The sequence below is a fragment of the Macrobrachium rosenbergii genome, chromosome 45 (assembly GCF_040412425.1).
Source record: "Macrobrachium rosenbergii isolate ZJJX-2024 chromosome 45, ASM4041242v1, whole genome shotgun sequence".
Lineage (NCBI taxonomy): Eukaryota > Metazoa > Arthropoda > Malacostraca > Decapoda > Palaemonidae > Macrobrachium > Macrobrachium rosenbergii.
This window is the reverse complement of record NC_089785.1, coordinates 18,587,584-18,605,959: the sequence shown is the minus strand read 5'-3', so window position 1 is coordinate 18,605,959 and position 18,376 is coordinate 18,587,584. Positions and strand designations below refer to the sequence as shown.

The 18,376-nt window shown below is 37.9% G+C and overlaps 1 protein-coding gene across 1 annotated transcript; it reads right to left on the bottom strand.

The window, feature by feature from the left end:
- Window positions 1-1,546: 1,546 nt before the first annotated feature.
- Window positions 1,547-15,481, bottom strand: LOC136829737 (uncharacterized). Its single transcript, XM_067088550.1, has 4 exons — window positions 15,419-15,481; window positions 11,184-11,359; window positions 10,775-10,912; window positions 1,547-5,590 (listed from the first exon to the last, which is right to left on the bottom strand). Exons 2-4 carry the CDS (start codon window positions 11,247-11,249, stop codon window positions 1,712-1,714), a joined length of 4,083 nt encoding a protein of 1,360 aa, XP_066944651.1. The 5' UTR covers window positions 11,250-11,359; window positions 15,419-15,481; the 3' UTR covers window positions 1,547-1,711.
- Window positions 15,482-18,376: the final 2,895 nt, after the last annotated feature.

Here is an 18,376-nt window from a genome sequence, read left to right as displayed (position 1 = left end):
AAAAAACACACAAAAGCACAATATCACACAAAACACAACACAAACAAAAAAGAAAGAAAAGACCAGGACACTAAGGTGTGCGGGTAGGAAGGGACAACAACAACCAGCTTCTAGGCAGAGCAGGCAACAGCATGACCTATGAAGGCGGTCAAAGAGAAACTGATGTGTTGTAGCTGGGATGGGTTAAAGCAGGTCAGCTACGCCCTCCTTCCGTCATCTTGGCTAGCTGCTGTTTCCACCAAAAATCCTTGTACTTTTGTTAACCGGACTCCAGCAGGCACTAGAGAATTTTCCTTTGCGTTAAGGCCACTGATTTCTTAATTATGAAAAATACAAATTGATTGAAAATTGGTCATTTTGTCAGCATGGGAATTCCTTATTCGCCCCACCCTAGCAAGCTTAGTGTTTGACAAACTACATACAGCCGTATTAAAAATAAATTAGGGTCAGTCACTGTAAATGTTGTGTGTGTGTGTGTTAGAAGCGTTGGTCTACTTTACTGTCATCCTATTTCAGAAATGTCATTCAAAAATACCTTGACAAATTTAATTTGTTCCTGTATTAGTGACTATGAGGGTAATTGGATGGTTTTGCAATTTACAACCCTTCAGATAGGTATTCAGTGTTTCAATTAGCGGGTTCACTTATACTCTGCATGTCCATCAACTTCAGAGTTATAACAGCATTAGCATTAATAGGGGTTAATTTACAACCTACACTGAACCAGAAGACTAATTAGTGAGCTCCTCTCTACTCCAGTCACCTTCACATAAATACTCATTCAGCTACAGTTGAGCTATAATCTGTATTTTCATATGAATATATAAAATTTCTTTAAAACCAAGTTATTCTGTAGAATAAAATCCACTGCTTTAAACCAAACTCCTTCCTCACTCACCTCCATTTAGATGTAGGCCTATATTCATTTGGAAATATAACACAATGACTTGAAAAGACGATCCCTACCTGCCTGGAAATGCGAGTATTTTTCCCTTTTAAGAAACACAAGAAAATACTGATACTGTCATGGTTCACATTATGTAAAACAAATCTACAAAAATATGCTGATTTTGGCAATTTTGAGTAATCCAGTGTGGCACAAGATATGAGATAGTTATCATCATTTGTAAAGCCATGTGGTCCTCTGAAAAACATCTGAAATGGTTAAGTTCCTAACGTTACGGCAGTGAATCTGTGACGTTCTTTCCCAAGACCGTGAAACTAAACCGTATCAAACTTATTACAGTACATAAAACAAAAAAATTCATGAAAATTAATGCGCAAACATGACTAAATTCTTTCCTTGAGAAGAAAGAAAGTCTATGGTGTCCCTGTTTGCTGTGGGAACTAAATTTCATTTGCGACTCATTTATAAACAAGTTTGGACAAAATTCAGGTGTAACTAAATATGATTCCATTCCAGTTGGTAAATACTGGATGTATTATATCTGGAGCCCAATTAAATCTGTAATACAGGGTACATAGGTACTACTATATATTACAGAAATTTGGCAAAACCATTATACATGTTATTTAATATTCATTGTAGTCTTCCTATTCATTTTAATTTTACATTAAAAATTGAAAGTGTTGCACAAGTATGAGAAGTACAAATTGACAATTTCTCACTAGATGCACGGTATACAAACATTCAACTTTTTACATTTATACAAATAACATTACGTTTAGAATTGTACAATTATATACAAAGTTATTTTTGTCTTGGTGGGTGCTGGTACGAATTCTCTTGCATATTAGCTCTCAGTATATCACTGTTATACTGTACACTTGACATATAAACTGGAGCAGACAGAGTGGATGTCTGAGAATTGCTTTGAGTTCTGTTATCCAACAAAGATTCTGGCTGTTGTGGTTGACCTACAACAACGGAATTCAGCTGCTGGTTAGGCATATGAAGAGCCTGTTGCTGCTGCGGCATAGGCCTTGAATGGGGTGCTTGCGAAATTGCACCTGTTAGCTGCTGTGTCTGGGGCATCACTCGGGGGTGCTGGACGGAAGCAATAGCTTGCGTGTGCTGTGTCTGTGCCATTATAACAATGTGCTGAGATTGGCTTACTGGTCTAGCAAGCTGTTGTGGCTGGGTTATTTGGTGAGAGGGGGACATGACCACTGAGTGAGGGTGTGGCATACCTCCAACTAGTTGTGGCTGAGATATAGCATTAGCAAGTGGCTGGGATGGGACTGTTCCTGAGTGCTGTGACTGGGTCAGCACGTTTGCATGTTGTGACTGGGCCAAAGTGCGTGCAAGTGGGTGTGGCTGGGACACGTGCCCTGTGTGAGGCGTTTGAGTTACTCCACTTGAATGCTGCGCTTGGGCTAAAGGTGCAGAATGGGGCTGTGACTGCGACATGTCAAGGTAATTGTTTGCCCCTAGTGTCTGCTGTGCTAGAGCGTTATTTGTCATCAGAGATGTTGTCTGAGACTGAGTATAAAGTTCTGTCTTCTTATTTGGTATGAAACAAGCTGCATTAGGTTCAGGAAGTGTGTTAAGACTGTGAGGATTCCCACCATCTGCAGCATCTGTGTTGCATTTTTTATTCTGAGGGACAGGAACTGATGAACTATTAGCTTCCTGACAAAATCCAGTTGCATTATGCTTAGCTATGTGCCGAACAAGGTCGGACTCCCTTACATACAGTTTGTTGCAGATATGACAGCGATGTGAAGGCGGTACTCCAGACTGTGGGTGGCGTTTCTGATGAGCTGCTAACAGTTGGTGGTTCAGAAATTCTTCTCCACAAATACTGCATTTGAAAGAATTCTGCCGCTCATGAGTCAGGACATGTCTCTTCAAACGACTAGGTGTAGCATACTTTTTATTACAGATGTGACAAGCTGGGAGATCATTAGATTTACCAGAATTCTCATGCAAGCGCTGGTGTCGCCCCAACGAATCCTGGGACGTGAAATGGCGACCACAAACTGAGCAGACAAGTTCTCCAGTGTGTGCTTTCATGTGAGCACGCAGCTTATACTTAGTGACATACAAGCGACCACACACATTGCACGCCCAAGGACGAGATCCAGTGTGTTGTGCTTTGTGAGTGTCCCTCGTAAACTTGAGGGCAAAAGTCTGGCCACAAATATCACAAGCAAAGGGCTTGTTGGTGGCATGAGTTGCCAAATGGGCATTCAAGTCACTTTTCACTCCAAATCCCTTGTGGCAGACATAGCAGGAAAATCGTTTCTGGTCAGCTGGAGTGTGGCATTTCAGACAGTGGTCTTTCAGGTATGCAGATTTCGTAAATGTTTTCCCACACGTGTTGCAAACCCAAGGTCTCTCCCCAGTATGAGTCAGATGATGCTGCTTCAGTTTGATCAGTCGACCGTAAGTCTTTCCACAAACAACACACTCCACACGCTTCCCTCCAGCACACCTTCGAATCTCAAATGGAGTTTCCATGGCTTGGTTTCTAGTATAGTTCATTGAACTGGCAGTTGTTTTCACAGAGCTATTAAGAACAAGATCCTGGCCCCTCTGAAGGTCAGCTAGACCCTGAGCTGCTTGAAGATCTGCAGGATCTCGACCACAGTGACGGATTTCCTCGGGCTCTGGACAGTTCAAACCTGGGTTAAGGCTGGGATGGTTTTGCCCAACTTCGTTTGGTTTCATGCAAAGCATACTGGTAGGTGCCAAAGCATGGCTGTTTGATGGAGGAGGAGCAAAGATTTGTGATGCAGGTGCTGCTACTGAGCTTGTTAGGGAATTATCATTATCTGATGGTTCTACTGTACTGGAGGAAGGGCAAACAGAAGTCATGTGTATCAAAGGGCGAGTCTGCAAGGACACTTCATTCTCTCTTACTGTTCCTGGGTGAATTCCACTCTTTGACTTCAAAGCTGCCGCAGACGCCTCGGCCTCTCTTGCAGCCTGAGCCGCCCGCTCAACTCTTTGCTTGAAATTAATCCGGTCGTCATCATCGCTACTCGATGAGGAACTCGAAGACGACGATGAAGAGCTGCTGGAGGTCACGGAACTAGAGTCATCATCGCTGTCATCTTCACCATTATCATCATTATACTCATTATGCTGTCCATCACTCGCGGACTGTGATATTTCTTGATTAGGAGTTACAAAGCTTTCAGAAGTATTGTTCTTATCTTTCATGTACGAATAAAAACCAAACTGAATGTCGGCAGTTTCAGAGGTTCTTTCCTTCTGGTTTAAGACTGTTTTCTCTGCTGGAAGTCCATCATCTCTATCACAGTTTACTTCCTCTTGCAACAAGCTCTTGTCAGTTTCCACTGGGGTATCTCTGGATAAACTTTCACTTGTTTCTTCTTCATGAATGACAAGAGTACAGCTGTTATCACCATCAATACTCTCTTCACTGATGACAGCACCTAATGGTGTTTCACTATTCACTTCGCAAACGGCACTGTGAGAGGCAACTTTGTCTGCAACTCCAGATTCATGATCCGCACGACTACATTCTACATCCAAGCTAATATCACAGCTACTTTCCTGAATTTCATTTTCACTTGACTTGTCATCATTTGTACCGTCTTTATCGACATCGCTGTCAAAAGAATCATCTGGGGAATTAACAGTACTTGCAGTATCATTCACATGCGCATCTCTGTTTGCAGAATCGTACGTTTCATCAGCAGCGATCTTCCCACTGACAATTACTTCATAATCTCTTTTCCCACCACTACTGACTTCAACACTGTTGTAATCATTCTTCACAGTGACACATGCTTCCTCCTCGTCATCAGTCAAATCATTTTCTTTACCAATGTTCTGAATATCTGCATCTTTCTTCTTTGGAAACTTTTGAGAATATTTACTCGAAATGCTAATCACATTTTCTGAGACACTTTTACTACCAGTGTTACTTTCCACACTGTCACTACTACTCTTTAAATGTTTGGCCTTGGAATCATCACGCTGTCTTTTCAGTAACCTCAGGTTGGTTCTGGATTGTCTTGTCCGCTTTCTACTCCTTTTCCCTTTAAATTGCCTCTTCTCTAAACCAGATATTCCTGCACTTCCCTCTCTATCAGAGTCTTGGGATGTGCTTAATGGGCCCTGTGCTCTTGTGCTCCCAGGCCCTTCATCAGATATTTTATGATTAAAATCTGCATTCTGTTGCACCATTGAAGACTGAGAAGGATAAGAGTCTGGCTCCTCATTATCTTCAGAGTTTTGTCGCATTTCGTTGGGAGAAAATTCATTATTTTCAAGCGTATCTTGTCCTACTTCTTCGGCTGCATCATCGTTGCAACAAACAGAGCTGTAACCCTCCTGATTTTGAAAGTCATCATCTTGTAAATAACTCTCACTATTAACACTATCGTGCTGATACGATTCTTCATACTGACCCTCACTGTCACCCCCTGGTTTTCCTTCTGTCTCTTCCTCATTCTGGCTTTCCTGTTCACCTTCTGGATACACGTCATCAGCAGTGGAAGCAAGAAGGACATAACATTCCCCCTGCACCCATCGTACAACTGTCCCTGAGGTATACCTGTGAATGTCGCTATGCTGGGGTTCAGGAAGCTGTGAATTGTCCCAGCCACAGCTGCAGCTGTCACCTTGAACTTCATGATTTAGTTCATCTAATTTCTGAAAAACAGCAAAGAAGAGGATTTACATAAGGTACAGAACAATTTTGTGGCAATGTATGAAATTTAAAAACCCCCTAATGATGGCTTTTTTTGGTTACTACAAGGAATGTGACAGTTTCCACTGACAGTTATTATGGAAGATTTTACATCACTGTGGTGTATAACTAAATTAAAGTTATTCACAAATAAAGCATATGCAAAGTTAATGTTGATGAGTTTCATCATGTGGATTCACCTTAACTATTTGCCCTTGTCATAGATTTCATAATGAGAATGAAAAGGTCAGAGATGGAAGACAAGATCTAGATTGGAGTAATGATAGAAAATTGACAGACTTAAAATATGCAGATGATGCTGTCTTAATAAACAAAGTACAAAAAAATTTACAAAACCTGCTTAATAGAATGCACAATGCATGCATGGGATTTCAGATAATCTAAGGAAGAGAGAAATAATGGCAGTATGATCAAAGGATGGAAAAACACTACCACTGAAAGGATTAAAGCGGCTGGATTGTGAAATATTTAGGAACCATAATCTCCATAATAGGTTACGAAATGTGTTAAGGAAAGAGAATAGGGCTAGGGCATTCCATGAATGAGGGGTACCACAGGGTTCACGACTGTGATTAAAAAAGCTGGTGACCAAGTGGGAAATAGAGTAGAATCATGGAATGTTGGTGCCCTGGCATGAAAACGTAAGGAAACTGTTGGTGTGATGGAGAGGAGGGTGATAAATGTTCCATATACAAAACACTACGTGGATGAGATGGGGAACCAGAAAGACAGGTAATGGGTTTAAGCTTCATTACTGTGGATCACCGATGGGAAGAAACAGAGTAGGAGTTAAAATTCAGTAGTAAATGGAAAGAAAAGGTGGTGGAAGTATAAACAGTCAGTGATAGGCTTACAATAGTAGTGTTACTAGCAAGGAAAGATATTTTTAAAGTAATTTCAGCCTCAGATAAGTTGCAAGGAGCAAGAGAAGGAAATATTTAGGGGAGAAATGGAAATAGCCATTAGAAATGGTGAAGGATGGACAAAAAATAAATATATGAATGGTGGAGTTGGAAAAAGTACAAATGTATATGAGAAGGTTTACATCAAAGGTCAGTACTCAGCCCATATCTGTTGGTGCTGGCTATGGATGTACTGAGTGAAGAGATTGGGAAAAAATCTTTAGGATTTGTTATAAACAGATGATCTGGTGATTATGGCTGAGACTCAAGAAGAACTGCAAAGAAGGGTATGAGAACAGCAGGAACCTCTTGATTAGGGTGGTATGAAGATAAACATGGGCAAAAGTGAGATTCCAGCATCCAGCAAGCTGGGAAGGGATAAGTTATTTATACATGACAAAAGATGCCTAATTTAAAACAGGTAGAGAAATTAAGGTACCTATGATCTACTTCTTTAAGCCAGGAGGGAGGTTGTGAAGCTTAGGTTGAAAGCAGGATAAAAGCAGCTTGGAGAAAATGGAGGGAGGTGGGAGGATAGTAATTCAAGAATCCCAAATAAACTAAATATAAAGCTCTATTGTACTGTAATCAAACCTGTGATGACATACGGTTTGATAACAAGGGAATTAAGAAGGAAGAACAGAAGCTGAAATGAAGATAAATAAGGAAGATGAGGTGGATTTTGGGGATCTCTCCATGTGAGATGCTAGAAAATGAAGAAATTACAAGTGCAGGAATGGTAAAGGTGTCTCACATGATAAGAGAGTAAAGCCTGAGATGGTATGGGCATGATTAGAATGAGTGAGGAGAAAGGAGTGAAGAGGGTTTGGACAGAACCTGTTAAAGGTAGAAGTTTGAGCAGGAGAAAAAGTGAGGGAGGAAGATTTGAAGAAGAGTAGATGAAGATACTTTTAATAACATACTGCAGTTGAAGATGCATCCAGGCAGCTGATCCTAACTTAGGGGTAGTATTGGAAATAAAGAAGATATCCAACACAGGTTCTTTTGTGATGGAAGTTAAAGTCTTGAAAAGGAAAATCAAACAATGGGCAGGCTGAGTATGATTTGGAAAGTCAAACAGCTGAAATTTCATATGCTACATGAATCATGGTGTGACACTGAAACCAGATCTAAAGGAGTTTGTCAATTTGAGCACATTCCATAACCTGTTCTGGATATTTTGGTTCCTAAAGATTTGCAAAACTCGACCACATTAATCCTTTCACCTTGTAGTGTTTTTTCATCCTTTTCATCCTTATATTTATCTAAAATCCCATCTCTGTAGATGCATTATGCATTCTATTAAGCAGGTTTTACAAATCTTGGAATTTTTCTGATTAAGATAGCATCATTAATTATGTGTGTTATTCCAGTCTAAATCTTCTCTTAGATACAATGAGAAATGATACCATAAGGGAAATTATAGAAGTTCCTTCTGTAAATGAGATAATGAAAGAGATAGAGAAAGCTTGTACATGTCCTGTGCACCACCCTGGGCTCTTGTGGGCACCAGAAAATTTGACAGGTACAAACCTAACTGGATCGTAACTATGAGACAGAAAGCTGCAAATCTGTGGAGCTGAAAGCATTGGAAATACTGTACATGGGTGATGGAATTAAGGAACCCTTTGTGCATGACACATTAATTACAGCAGAATCTGTATCAGAACTCGACATAATCGGATTTCTAAACAACTTCTCCGACCTGATGAATCATATTATGTTTGTAAACTAAAATGATAGTTGCCATTGTTAACGTGTTGTTTAAAGCCCACTTTATTGAAAGATATTTTTAAAAATTTTGTTTCACTATTCCTTGATAATGTATGAAATTTACTATAAATTAATAATGAACATAAACAACGTTTTGGTTTGTTTACATGCTCATGCCAAGTCGGTCACGTTCCGGCAGTTCCATATCAACGCTTTGGGGGCTGTGGCAGCTGTCCTTGGGAAACTTCTTCCTCCCAAGAGGTTTCTTTTAGGCTGGTTCTGAACAAAACAGCAGTGCGCTGCGTAAACAAGTGGGTTTGGACTCGAGTTGCTTATTCAAATTCTTCTCCATAACCAACAGACACAAGTGCCTCTGTCTACTACCCTTGAGGGGTCCAAAAGGTCACTACTTTTTCCCTATCCAGGGCCTACGCCCTGGTGGAATAGTCCTTAGACGGAGCGTCATTCAGGTAGTCTTGTGGCCTTTTTCCTGGACCTGGAAGTAGGTCTGTTTGCAACCCAATTCAGCCACAAACTATCAAGGTGTCTGGTATAAACTCAGCCTCTCAGCCCTCAAGTTCTGTTGCCCTGGCTTTGTGGTCTTTGTGAATCTTACAGTTTATGAAACTGATATTGCTCCTGTTATTACTGTTTTCCTAAAATCAGTTAAGGGATCCTACTCTACTGCAGTGTGGTTCTGCAGTTAAGTAACTAACACTCTTCACATAGTTTTCGAAAGCTACAGTAATGATGCGGCCACATTGGCCTCGAGGAAAGTGTTTTGTTGGAACCAGACTCACAGGCTCTTAACTTTCATCCCTAAGGTCTGTGTTTCAACACCAGTACTCCGTCCACATTCGGTTTCCTGGTCTTTGAGTAATGTATCGGAGTTAAATTTTAACCAACAATCATCTTGTTCTTACCTTTCCTTGTTGGGGAAGACAATTTTTAAAGCTTAGCTTCTAGTGTTAGTTTTCCTGTACTGTCTGCCCTGAGCGGAACCAATCATCAGGGGTATGTTTGTCACCTAACTTTCTATCTACAGTTGAAGGTCCTCATTTTCGGTGGTCACCTTGGAAAGTACTCCCCTTTACAAGGTCTGTTTCTGTGCCCAGTTTTCTCCTTACAGGCTTTTTTTTTGTTCCAATTTTGTCAGATCCTCTCTTTTTAAAAAAAAAAGGGGGCTGTCATTTGTTGCTATTAAAGATATTTTCTTAATACAAAAAGGTTCAATTTTGATCTTTGACCACTTACATTATTACATGAATTTAGAGGACCTTACTAATGTTCAAGGTAGAATTCTCCTAGTTTTCAACGTCTCTATTTAAGTCTTTAATAGCATAAGAATGATGTTTATTTCTCTGTTATTATTTTGACACGGGACCCCGATCCAGAAAAGGATTTTGACAAAGGAAAAATCTATTTCTGTATAACCCTGTTTTTTTCATTCTCTCCTCCCATAAACATCATTCTAACATAAACAAGTGTTTTGTGCAGTTTGAATGGTGCATTGTATCGGCACTCTCGTTGGGACTTTTGACATTGGGAATCTTTATAGGGCAGGGTCCCGTGATTGTGACAATACCCTTTACCTACGCACTCCATTTCTTGAGTTTCGCTCTGGGGTAGTAACCCCAGCTTTACATTTAGCTTTTCTCTTATCTAGCAACGGAATTTTGAAATAAGTGCTGAATGGATTATTTCACCAGCTTTTCCCAGAAATAGATTTTCCTTTGTCAAAATCCTTTTTTCTTAAGTTTGTGATAACAGACATAATTCGTTTTTTTTTATATTTTACTAATTTACTGTAATAGCTGGGCTTGTTTTAAAATGTTTTATTATATTAGCAACAGTTTTTGTGCCTACCTGTTACAGTACATACTGGTACCTAGCCTAGCCTAGATTATGGCGCTCGGTCAACCTTCGGTAATACGGCCGCATTGGATGTAGGGTAGATTTTTATACAGTATACATTTAAAACTGAAAAAAGTGCATCTAATGCAGTAAGTTATTTAAATATGAACTTTTTTAACTGTAATTTATGTGTAATGTTTTGTATAAAGAGGCAAGGTTAGGGTAATGACTGGTGGTCAAGAACGGATTAATCCATTTTCAGTTATTTCTTATGGGAAAAATTGATCCGGATCTCGACTGAATCACATCTCGACGCTTCTTCTGGAATGGATTAGCATCGAGGACCGGGATTCTCCTGTACTATCCTTTCAAATTATGCATATGTGAAGCGTTTATTTGTAGTCTGTGTGACCATACCTATTCAGCAGTTATGCTTTTCCTGACACACTGCTAAGATATTATCATGCCTTATACAGTACAAAATAGTGTCAATAATGAATATACAGTATAAAGTCCATCTAATGACATCAAAACAAATTTTGCCTACTTCTGGGTTAAATATCTACAGCAATATCATTATAAAACAGTCCCATCACATGACAAATTTAGGCAACTATCCATTCTAAACATCGAACTACAAATGGAACATTACAATACCTTTGCTAATAAATATAACAAGGAATGGAATCCATACAGTAGATGGCCCGAAAAGTTTTCGTCATCATGCAGGGACAGACTGACATTCTGAAGCATCATTTCAAGGCCCCATGACTCTACAACACCATCAGCTGCAGCCTGGAAGGTACAAAAAGTTATCATCACTCCACATAGTTAAAATAAATGCTTTCATATTCCTTAATTGGCCAAACCAGATAATTATGAAGTATGTGAGACATCTGCTTGTAAATCATCTAAAAAATTATGATCCAGAAGTTTTTCAAAGCTCCCTGCACATCAATACTGTATAGTGTCTGTAAAACGACCTTCAACCTACAAGTTCCCTCACTTTGGTCAACACAAGAACTGATTTTAACGATAAAAAAAACAAATTAAAGTGATACATTACCAGTCTAAGTAAGTCCTGAAAGTGTTCACACACTTCTATCAGTGTTGGCAAAACAGTTCCAGCCATAGTTGTCTGTTAGTCTTGTTTAGTACAACATCTTCATCGGAATTCCTCTTTTGATGGGGCTGAGTCCATCAACTGGATGCCAACAAGGCAGTGCCCTTCCATGCTTGAAACTGCAAAAGATAAAGTCTGTCTTCTTAAAGCAGTTGTCCATGATCTATCTTATACGCTTACTGAGCAGCAAATGCATTGTGAGATGTATAAGGATAAAATTACATCTAGCAATATCTCAAATTCTAATTGCAGTGGACTGGTCAAAATAATACTGGTATGGGTTCTTTGGGGTAGCGTGTAAAGCCAAACTTATCCATATTCGGAGATCATTAATGAAAAATAGATTTCAATCAATAGTTACAATGCAATTTATGTAACCATTAATGCAAATATATATCATACAGAGCATAACAATTTGAACATTTTCCTTCAAAATATGCAAAGGTATTACTTTAAACTTGCCATATTTGCAGAAGGACTTTAAACTGAGAATGAATTCAATTCAAAACCTGTAGTACCTGTGTGAGTTATGTAATCACAAACAGGGGGCACACCCTCTTACTCCCCCCCAAAAAATGCACTCTTTTTGTTCCACCATGAGAGCTTAGCATCTGCTAGTACATGTACCGACAAGGAAGGTTCTTGTTACTGTTCCCAAGCAGTTTAATAAGTCACACTGCTAGACTCTCCTATGTTATCCCACATGATCTGACCTTAAATGAAAGGTGAAAACTGGACAAAGATAAAATTAAAGACGGTGGATAGCTAGGTTGAAGGAAACAAATGGGAATGGATGAAAAGTACAGGGCAGAAAACAGTGTAACCAGGGGGTCAAAGAGAAACACTTCAAAGAACCCATAGCACCTTTTACAATGTGTCTAACAAGTCACACTGCTAGCAGTTTGTACTTAAAATATACTTCTTCACTCATATGGTAAATTATCTTAACCCCATTGCATAGGCTTTGGCCTTAAATATCATTCAGAGACCACTGGGGCAACTCAACACCCTTATTTTTCTTGAAACTATGGAAAATAGAAGAAAACCATTAAAAAGGGAGGCTAAAAAGCAAGGAAACCAAAAGAAGGAACAAAATTCCAAAAATCAGAGGATGGTCTGCCACATTAGACAATCTTTAGTCCCCCAACTACATTGAAAATCTCTGTACTTAGACTTCTACTCACAATCTTCTCTATTCAAAACGCACACACAAACAGACTTCAAAATACACTTGAAATGCATTTTTCATGTCACAAACTTTAAAATGAACTAAACCAGTGACAATTTCTGTTTAAAAGTGGCCATTACAATCTGAATAACAGAGCTCAAATGAGAGTACTGTACAATGTCTTCAACCCCAGAATGTATTTGCAAACCTAGCCTAACTTTCGACACCAGGTCCTTACCTGGTTGGAGGTGAACCCTCCCTATAACCAGATCAAGAGTGCAACAAAAGTTGTAAATTAACTTAACCTAGGGTGCTGGGTTTACAGTAACCCAGTTAGGATAAGGGGGTGATTTAAGCCTGCAAAATCACCCCCTTATCCTAACTGGGTTACTGTATGCAGCCCCAAAGAGGAAATTTTAATTTTGATTTGTGACATAAAAAAACTTATTTTTACCCATTAATACAAATAATAAATAATGTAACAGAATAGTCACATCTTCAAAAAGATAAAATTAATTCAGAAGTCTCCAAGAGCATTAGCTACGTAAAGTACATAATACAAGAAGCATACTGTAATAAGAATCATGGATTTGCATTTACTATAACTTCTAATAACTATAAATTTTAAGTCAGTACAACACAAATATACAGTTTTCTTGACCTACGGTAAATTTTCTGATTTTTTTATTGCATTTTTCCCCTGATTTGCAAATAACAGATACAGTACTCATGCATGTCAACAGTGCATATTTTCTTAGATGTCAAAAATAACAAATTATTCATTTTCCTCTTATGAAAAGACTGATGGTCAAACAATACAGTAGAGTACAGTACTATCATTCATCTCACTCTTAAAATTACTCTGGGTACAAATTCAATACATACAATTTTAAATCAGTAATGACTGTGATAAATGCAACCTCAAACCATTACATCTTAACAAAATCTAACAACCAATTACCTCAACTAGGATGCTGTGGTTTGATAAGTTACAATCCAATAGTGATTGATTTCCTTGATACATGATGAAATCCATCCATCCTAACCCAACCTAATAACACTGAAGCCTGGCTGAGGGTAAGAGGGGAGGGTGTTTTTGACATGAGTGGTAACTCTAACCCATTCTTGAAGTGACCTTCATACTGATAACCAACATTCTGAAGATTAATATCCTTCTTGGGATCAAAAAACAGCATCAAGAGAAAATAACCATCTCTAGGCTAGGTAAAAGTCCATACAACATGTTGACCTCATTAATCTCAGTACAACTGGTATATATTTAGTTTGGGAGTAGTTTTGAGAACAACAGGAGCAGGCTCTAACACTACCTCCAGGCAGAAGCTTAGTCCATTTTTCAGCATTACTTGGAGGGGGGGGTGTTCAGGTGGGAGCAAAGCTGAACCCACACCAGGTCAGGGCACCGTGCCCAAAGTCAAGTCAGAAAGGTATGGTTTGGTTAGGGGTAAAACTACAGGGTAACTCTGCACGCAATATTACCTTGGGAATTGGTCTTTCCTATACTTTTAGTGTTGCTGATGAAGGAGGTGGTGTTGTTTATTGTCAGCCAATTATTATTAACATCATATCTATCCAACATGGTTGGGGAACCATTGGGAATGTCGGGGTTTTGAGTGGGGAAAATCACTGGGAGAAGGACTGGACTGCCACGTTGTTGTTATGGAGTGGCTCTGCACATGTGCAAGTCATTTGGGAGCCATATGTTCAAGAAGGGAATGACTAAGGAAACCTATTATAAAAGGAACTATACTAACCTAACCTAACCTAACTTGGCAGGCTGTGTTGCTTAGCCCAAGCACCCTAAACCCCCCAGTGAAGGGGAACTCGACTTTTTACCAAAAGCTCCCCTATAACACTGTGCATGAACGATAGCATTCCAGGATGGCATACAAAAACATAATCAGTTCTGGGATTAGCCTAATTGTAGTCGACCGACAAAAAATAACGGTAAATTGTTAATAAGCAACTGAAATTCGATAGGAAAAATCAATTTCCAAGGTAATACCTCATGCAGATTTGTACCATAGTTTACCCATGTTTGAGAAGTTCAGAGTTACTTGGGGGGTTCAGGTGAGCACAAAGCCCCACCCTCACCCCAAGAAGGTCAGAAAGCGGCATTCTAGGGAAAGATTAGGTCTTTTCGTTCTGGGTGTCCATCGTTCTTGACCGACCCCCAAGGTTTGGTGTCATGCAAGGTATTGGTACAAGGATGTCCACCCACACTTCTAGTTTTCCGCACTAGAAGTGTGGGTGGATATCCATATTCAAATACCTTGTTAGACACCAAACCGGGGGGGGGGGGAACGACAGACACTGGCTCTATCAACGAAAATCCTAACCTTTCCCTAGAATGCCGTGTCCTGACCTAACCAAACCATAAAATCTGTTTAAGTTAACACTTTTAAGTTTTATTTTAAACAAGATTCTCAGTAAAATTCATGGGACATGAAGAACCAAGGGCCTTTAGAACAGATCGCCATGCCTTAGCCTGCAGTAGGTTAGGTTAGGAAAGATCTTGTAGTTAGTTAAATTGTGACGTTGCAGATGCGGATATGATTTTACAATGAGTAGTTTTACCATATCTAATTAAACCTATCAATCAATCAGATTTAAACCTACAAAAACTTAAATTTTGGGAGAAACTTTAAACCCCGTAGGATCTGACATGTAAGCCCTAACAACTTGACCCACCCAAGGTCATGGCCCACCCTAACTTTCCCGAAAAGGACAATCCCCTTGACCCACAACATCCTTTTTCCCAATAAGGAAACGAGTTATAAATAGTTCAGGCCTATGAGTTTAAATGGTCGAAAGAATAGAAACGGCACGCCATATATATGCTTATTTGCTCGTCTGTAAAGATATTATTTGTTTATTCTCAGTTAAATTAATCTTATTTGTTTGTATCTTATCGCTAGCGAAGGAGGAATGACACAGGGAACGAGGGAAAATAGGTCAAATAATAAACGACACAAAGAGAAGACTTTCTTACTACGAGAGAATGACAGCCACCAATCGCCTTTGTTTACACTTTGAGAGAGAGAGAGAGAGAGAGAGAGAGAGAGAGAGAGAAGTAGTATTCACTTAATTACAGAAAATGAAAAGGATAATGAAATAAATGTATCATAACTAAGAAGAGGAAAGAGCAGTTTGAATTACACGAAACTTGCAGGAAATGACTAAAAGCACGTTTATGATCACTGTCAAGGCATTATCCATAGATATATATATATATATATATATATATATATATATATATATATATATATATATATATATATATATATATATATATATAGTTGTTTCTAGACAAGGCAGCGGTTTGAATATCACTGCTGACGAGGTGCACAGTCATAATTTCCGTTGGGTGTAAGTTATCCCCGAATGCTTAGTGAATTGGATATCAAACGATATTTGTGGCTTATTATTTTTGAATAATATATATGAAATCTCACGGTGTATTTGACTGTATATATATATATATATATATATATATATATATATATATATATATATATATATATATATATATATATATATATAATTACTAACAGGACCTCATGGAAATTGGGTGGTATTTAGAAGATATTTTTATTCAATAAAATTACTAAGTTATCCCCGAATGCTTAGTGAATTGGATATCAAACGATATTTGTGGCTTATTATTTTTGAATAATATATATGAAATCTCACAGTGTATTTGACTGTATATATATATATATATATATATATATATATATATATATATATATATATATATGTATATATATATATATATATATATATATATATATATATATATATATATATATATAATTACTAACAGGACCTCATGGAAATTGGGTGGTATTTAGAGAAGATATTTTTATTCAATAAAAATTACAAGCTTTCCAGGACTAACAGTCCTCATTGTCAAGTATCCGTCGAATGACCGGTCACGTAGTCCAGCTGTATTTATATGAGTGCGGGGTAGTTGGTTGGAGCCCTGCTCCTGTGATTACCCTCTGTCCACTGTGTGGCGCCGCCCTCGTGACCTTGACCTTCTTCTGCCCGTGGTTCTTTCCAGGCGTAAATTTTCCCATGTGGTGTCTTGTGTTTTTGCGTTTCTTTTCTATTGCACAGTATACGATTTTTCTTGATAGGCTGTCTTCAAATCCATTTCCATGTTGCCTGCCATTACACTGTTTGCACATGTCATGAAGGCATTCTCTACAATCAGTCTGGCTGTTTTGTTTGTGTTCTTGTACAAAAAAAAATCATATTTTTCCAGTCAATTTTGTGTAAGTGATAAAGTTAATATATATTAATATATATATATATATATATATATATATATATATATATATATATATATATATATATATATATATATATATAGAACAAATAGGACGACGAAAAGGAGGTGATACATATTCAGCTTTATTTACCGCCAACGTTTCAAAGCATGGCTTCATCATCAGGGCTAAAATACAAAAATAGCGACAATTAAAATCAATACAAAGGACTCAGTAAAATCATTAACGTTAAAATATAGATATTAAAACCGAAACATAGAAGTTAAAACCAACCTAACGCCTCAAGAAAAGAAAACTGAGTGGGCCAAGAAGGGCACCAAAAGGACGAAGAGACCTCTTAAGCAACAAACAGAGGGGCAGAAGAAGAAGAAGACTGACTATTCAAAGATGGAACGGTTCCATCTTTGAATAGTCAGTCTTCTTCTGCCCCTCTGTTTATTGCTTAAGAGGTCTCTTCGTCCTTTCGGTACCCTTCTTGGTCACTCAGTTTTCTTTTCCTGAGGCGTTAGGTTGGTTTAAACTTTTATGTTTCGGTTTTAATATCTATATTTTAACGTTAATGATTTTACTGAGTCCTTTGTATTGATTTTAATTGTTGTTATTTTTGTATTTTAGCCCCTGATGATGAAGCCATGCTTGAAACGTTGGCGGTAAATAAATTTGAATATGTATCACCTCCTTTCGTCGTCCTATTTGTTCTATATATATATATATATATATATATATATATATATATATATATATATATATATATATATATATATATATACATCACCACAGGTGAAACAAATAGACTGCACATATGTCCTGATTGGTTTTGCCGTTATTTCGAAGCCATTGACACAGGACTGAACCACAGTAAATATGCTAAAGGGATGACAAACAAACGCACAAACCTTTGTATACTAAAAATGCACACCTGACAGATGTTAAAGGAAGGGTGCAACAAAGCTCATTAGTATTAGGGTCAGGTAAATTCACAAGTTTGAAAATCCTTTGTCCATCCATAGAATTTAAATATTTTACAAATTTCTTTTAAAATTATACGATCAAGCTTATACATCCCTTGACAGATATCCATGTTATAACCACAACTTTTTTTTATGAAACTAGAAATTTTTATTCTAATTTTATAAAAGAAAGTTATCGTCATAACATGAATATCAGTCAAGGCATGAATAAACTTGATTCTATAATAATATCTAAAGTGCTTAGGTTTTATGGAAGGTAGGAGATGTGTAAGGAAAAAATGATTATCATATCTGTAAACATACCTGACCCTAGCACTAATGAGTTTTGTTCCCACTCCCTTCAAAATTTGTCAGGTGTGTATTTTTAGGCTCCAACAGTGTGTATATTTGTCAATGTTGTCCTCCTGGTATATATATTGTGATTTCCACCACTAATCGTCAGTGGCTCAAAACTTAAGTCGAAACCATTCAAGACCTAAACCCAGTCTCAATTTTTTCACCTGTGGTGATGTGTGATACATAAATCACGTGTTATGTGGTTATAATGTTATACACACACACACACACACACACACACACACACACACACACATATATATATATATATATATATATATATATATATATATATATATATATATATATATCATTTGGTCTTAACTTTTCAACTACTGTATATTATAT

What these genes read in the sequence shown, in the direction of transcription:
- LOC136829737 (XM_067088550.1), bottom strand. Translation starts at nt 11,249, where the DNA reads ATGGCTGGAACTGTTTTGCCAACACTGATAGAAGTGTGTGAACACTTT. An exon ending in TTCAGGACTTACTTAGACTG is followed by an intron (nt 10,913 to 11,183) that starts GTAATGTATCAC and finishes TGTACCTTCCAG; the next exon opens with GCTGCAGCTGATGGTGTTGT. An exon ending in TGTTATATTTATTAGCAAAG is followed by an intron (nt 5,591 to 10,774) that starts GTATTGTAATGT and finishes GCTGTTTTTCAG; the next exon opens with AAATTAGATGAACTAAATCA.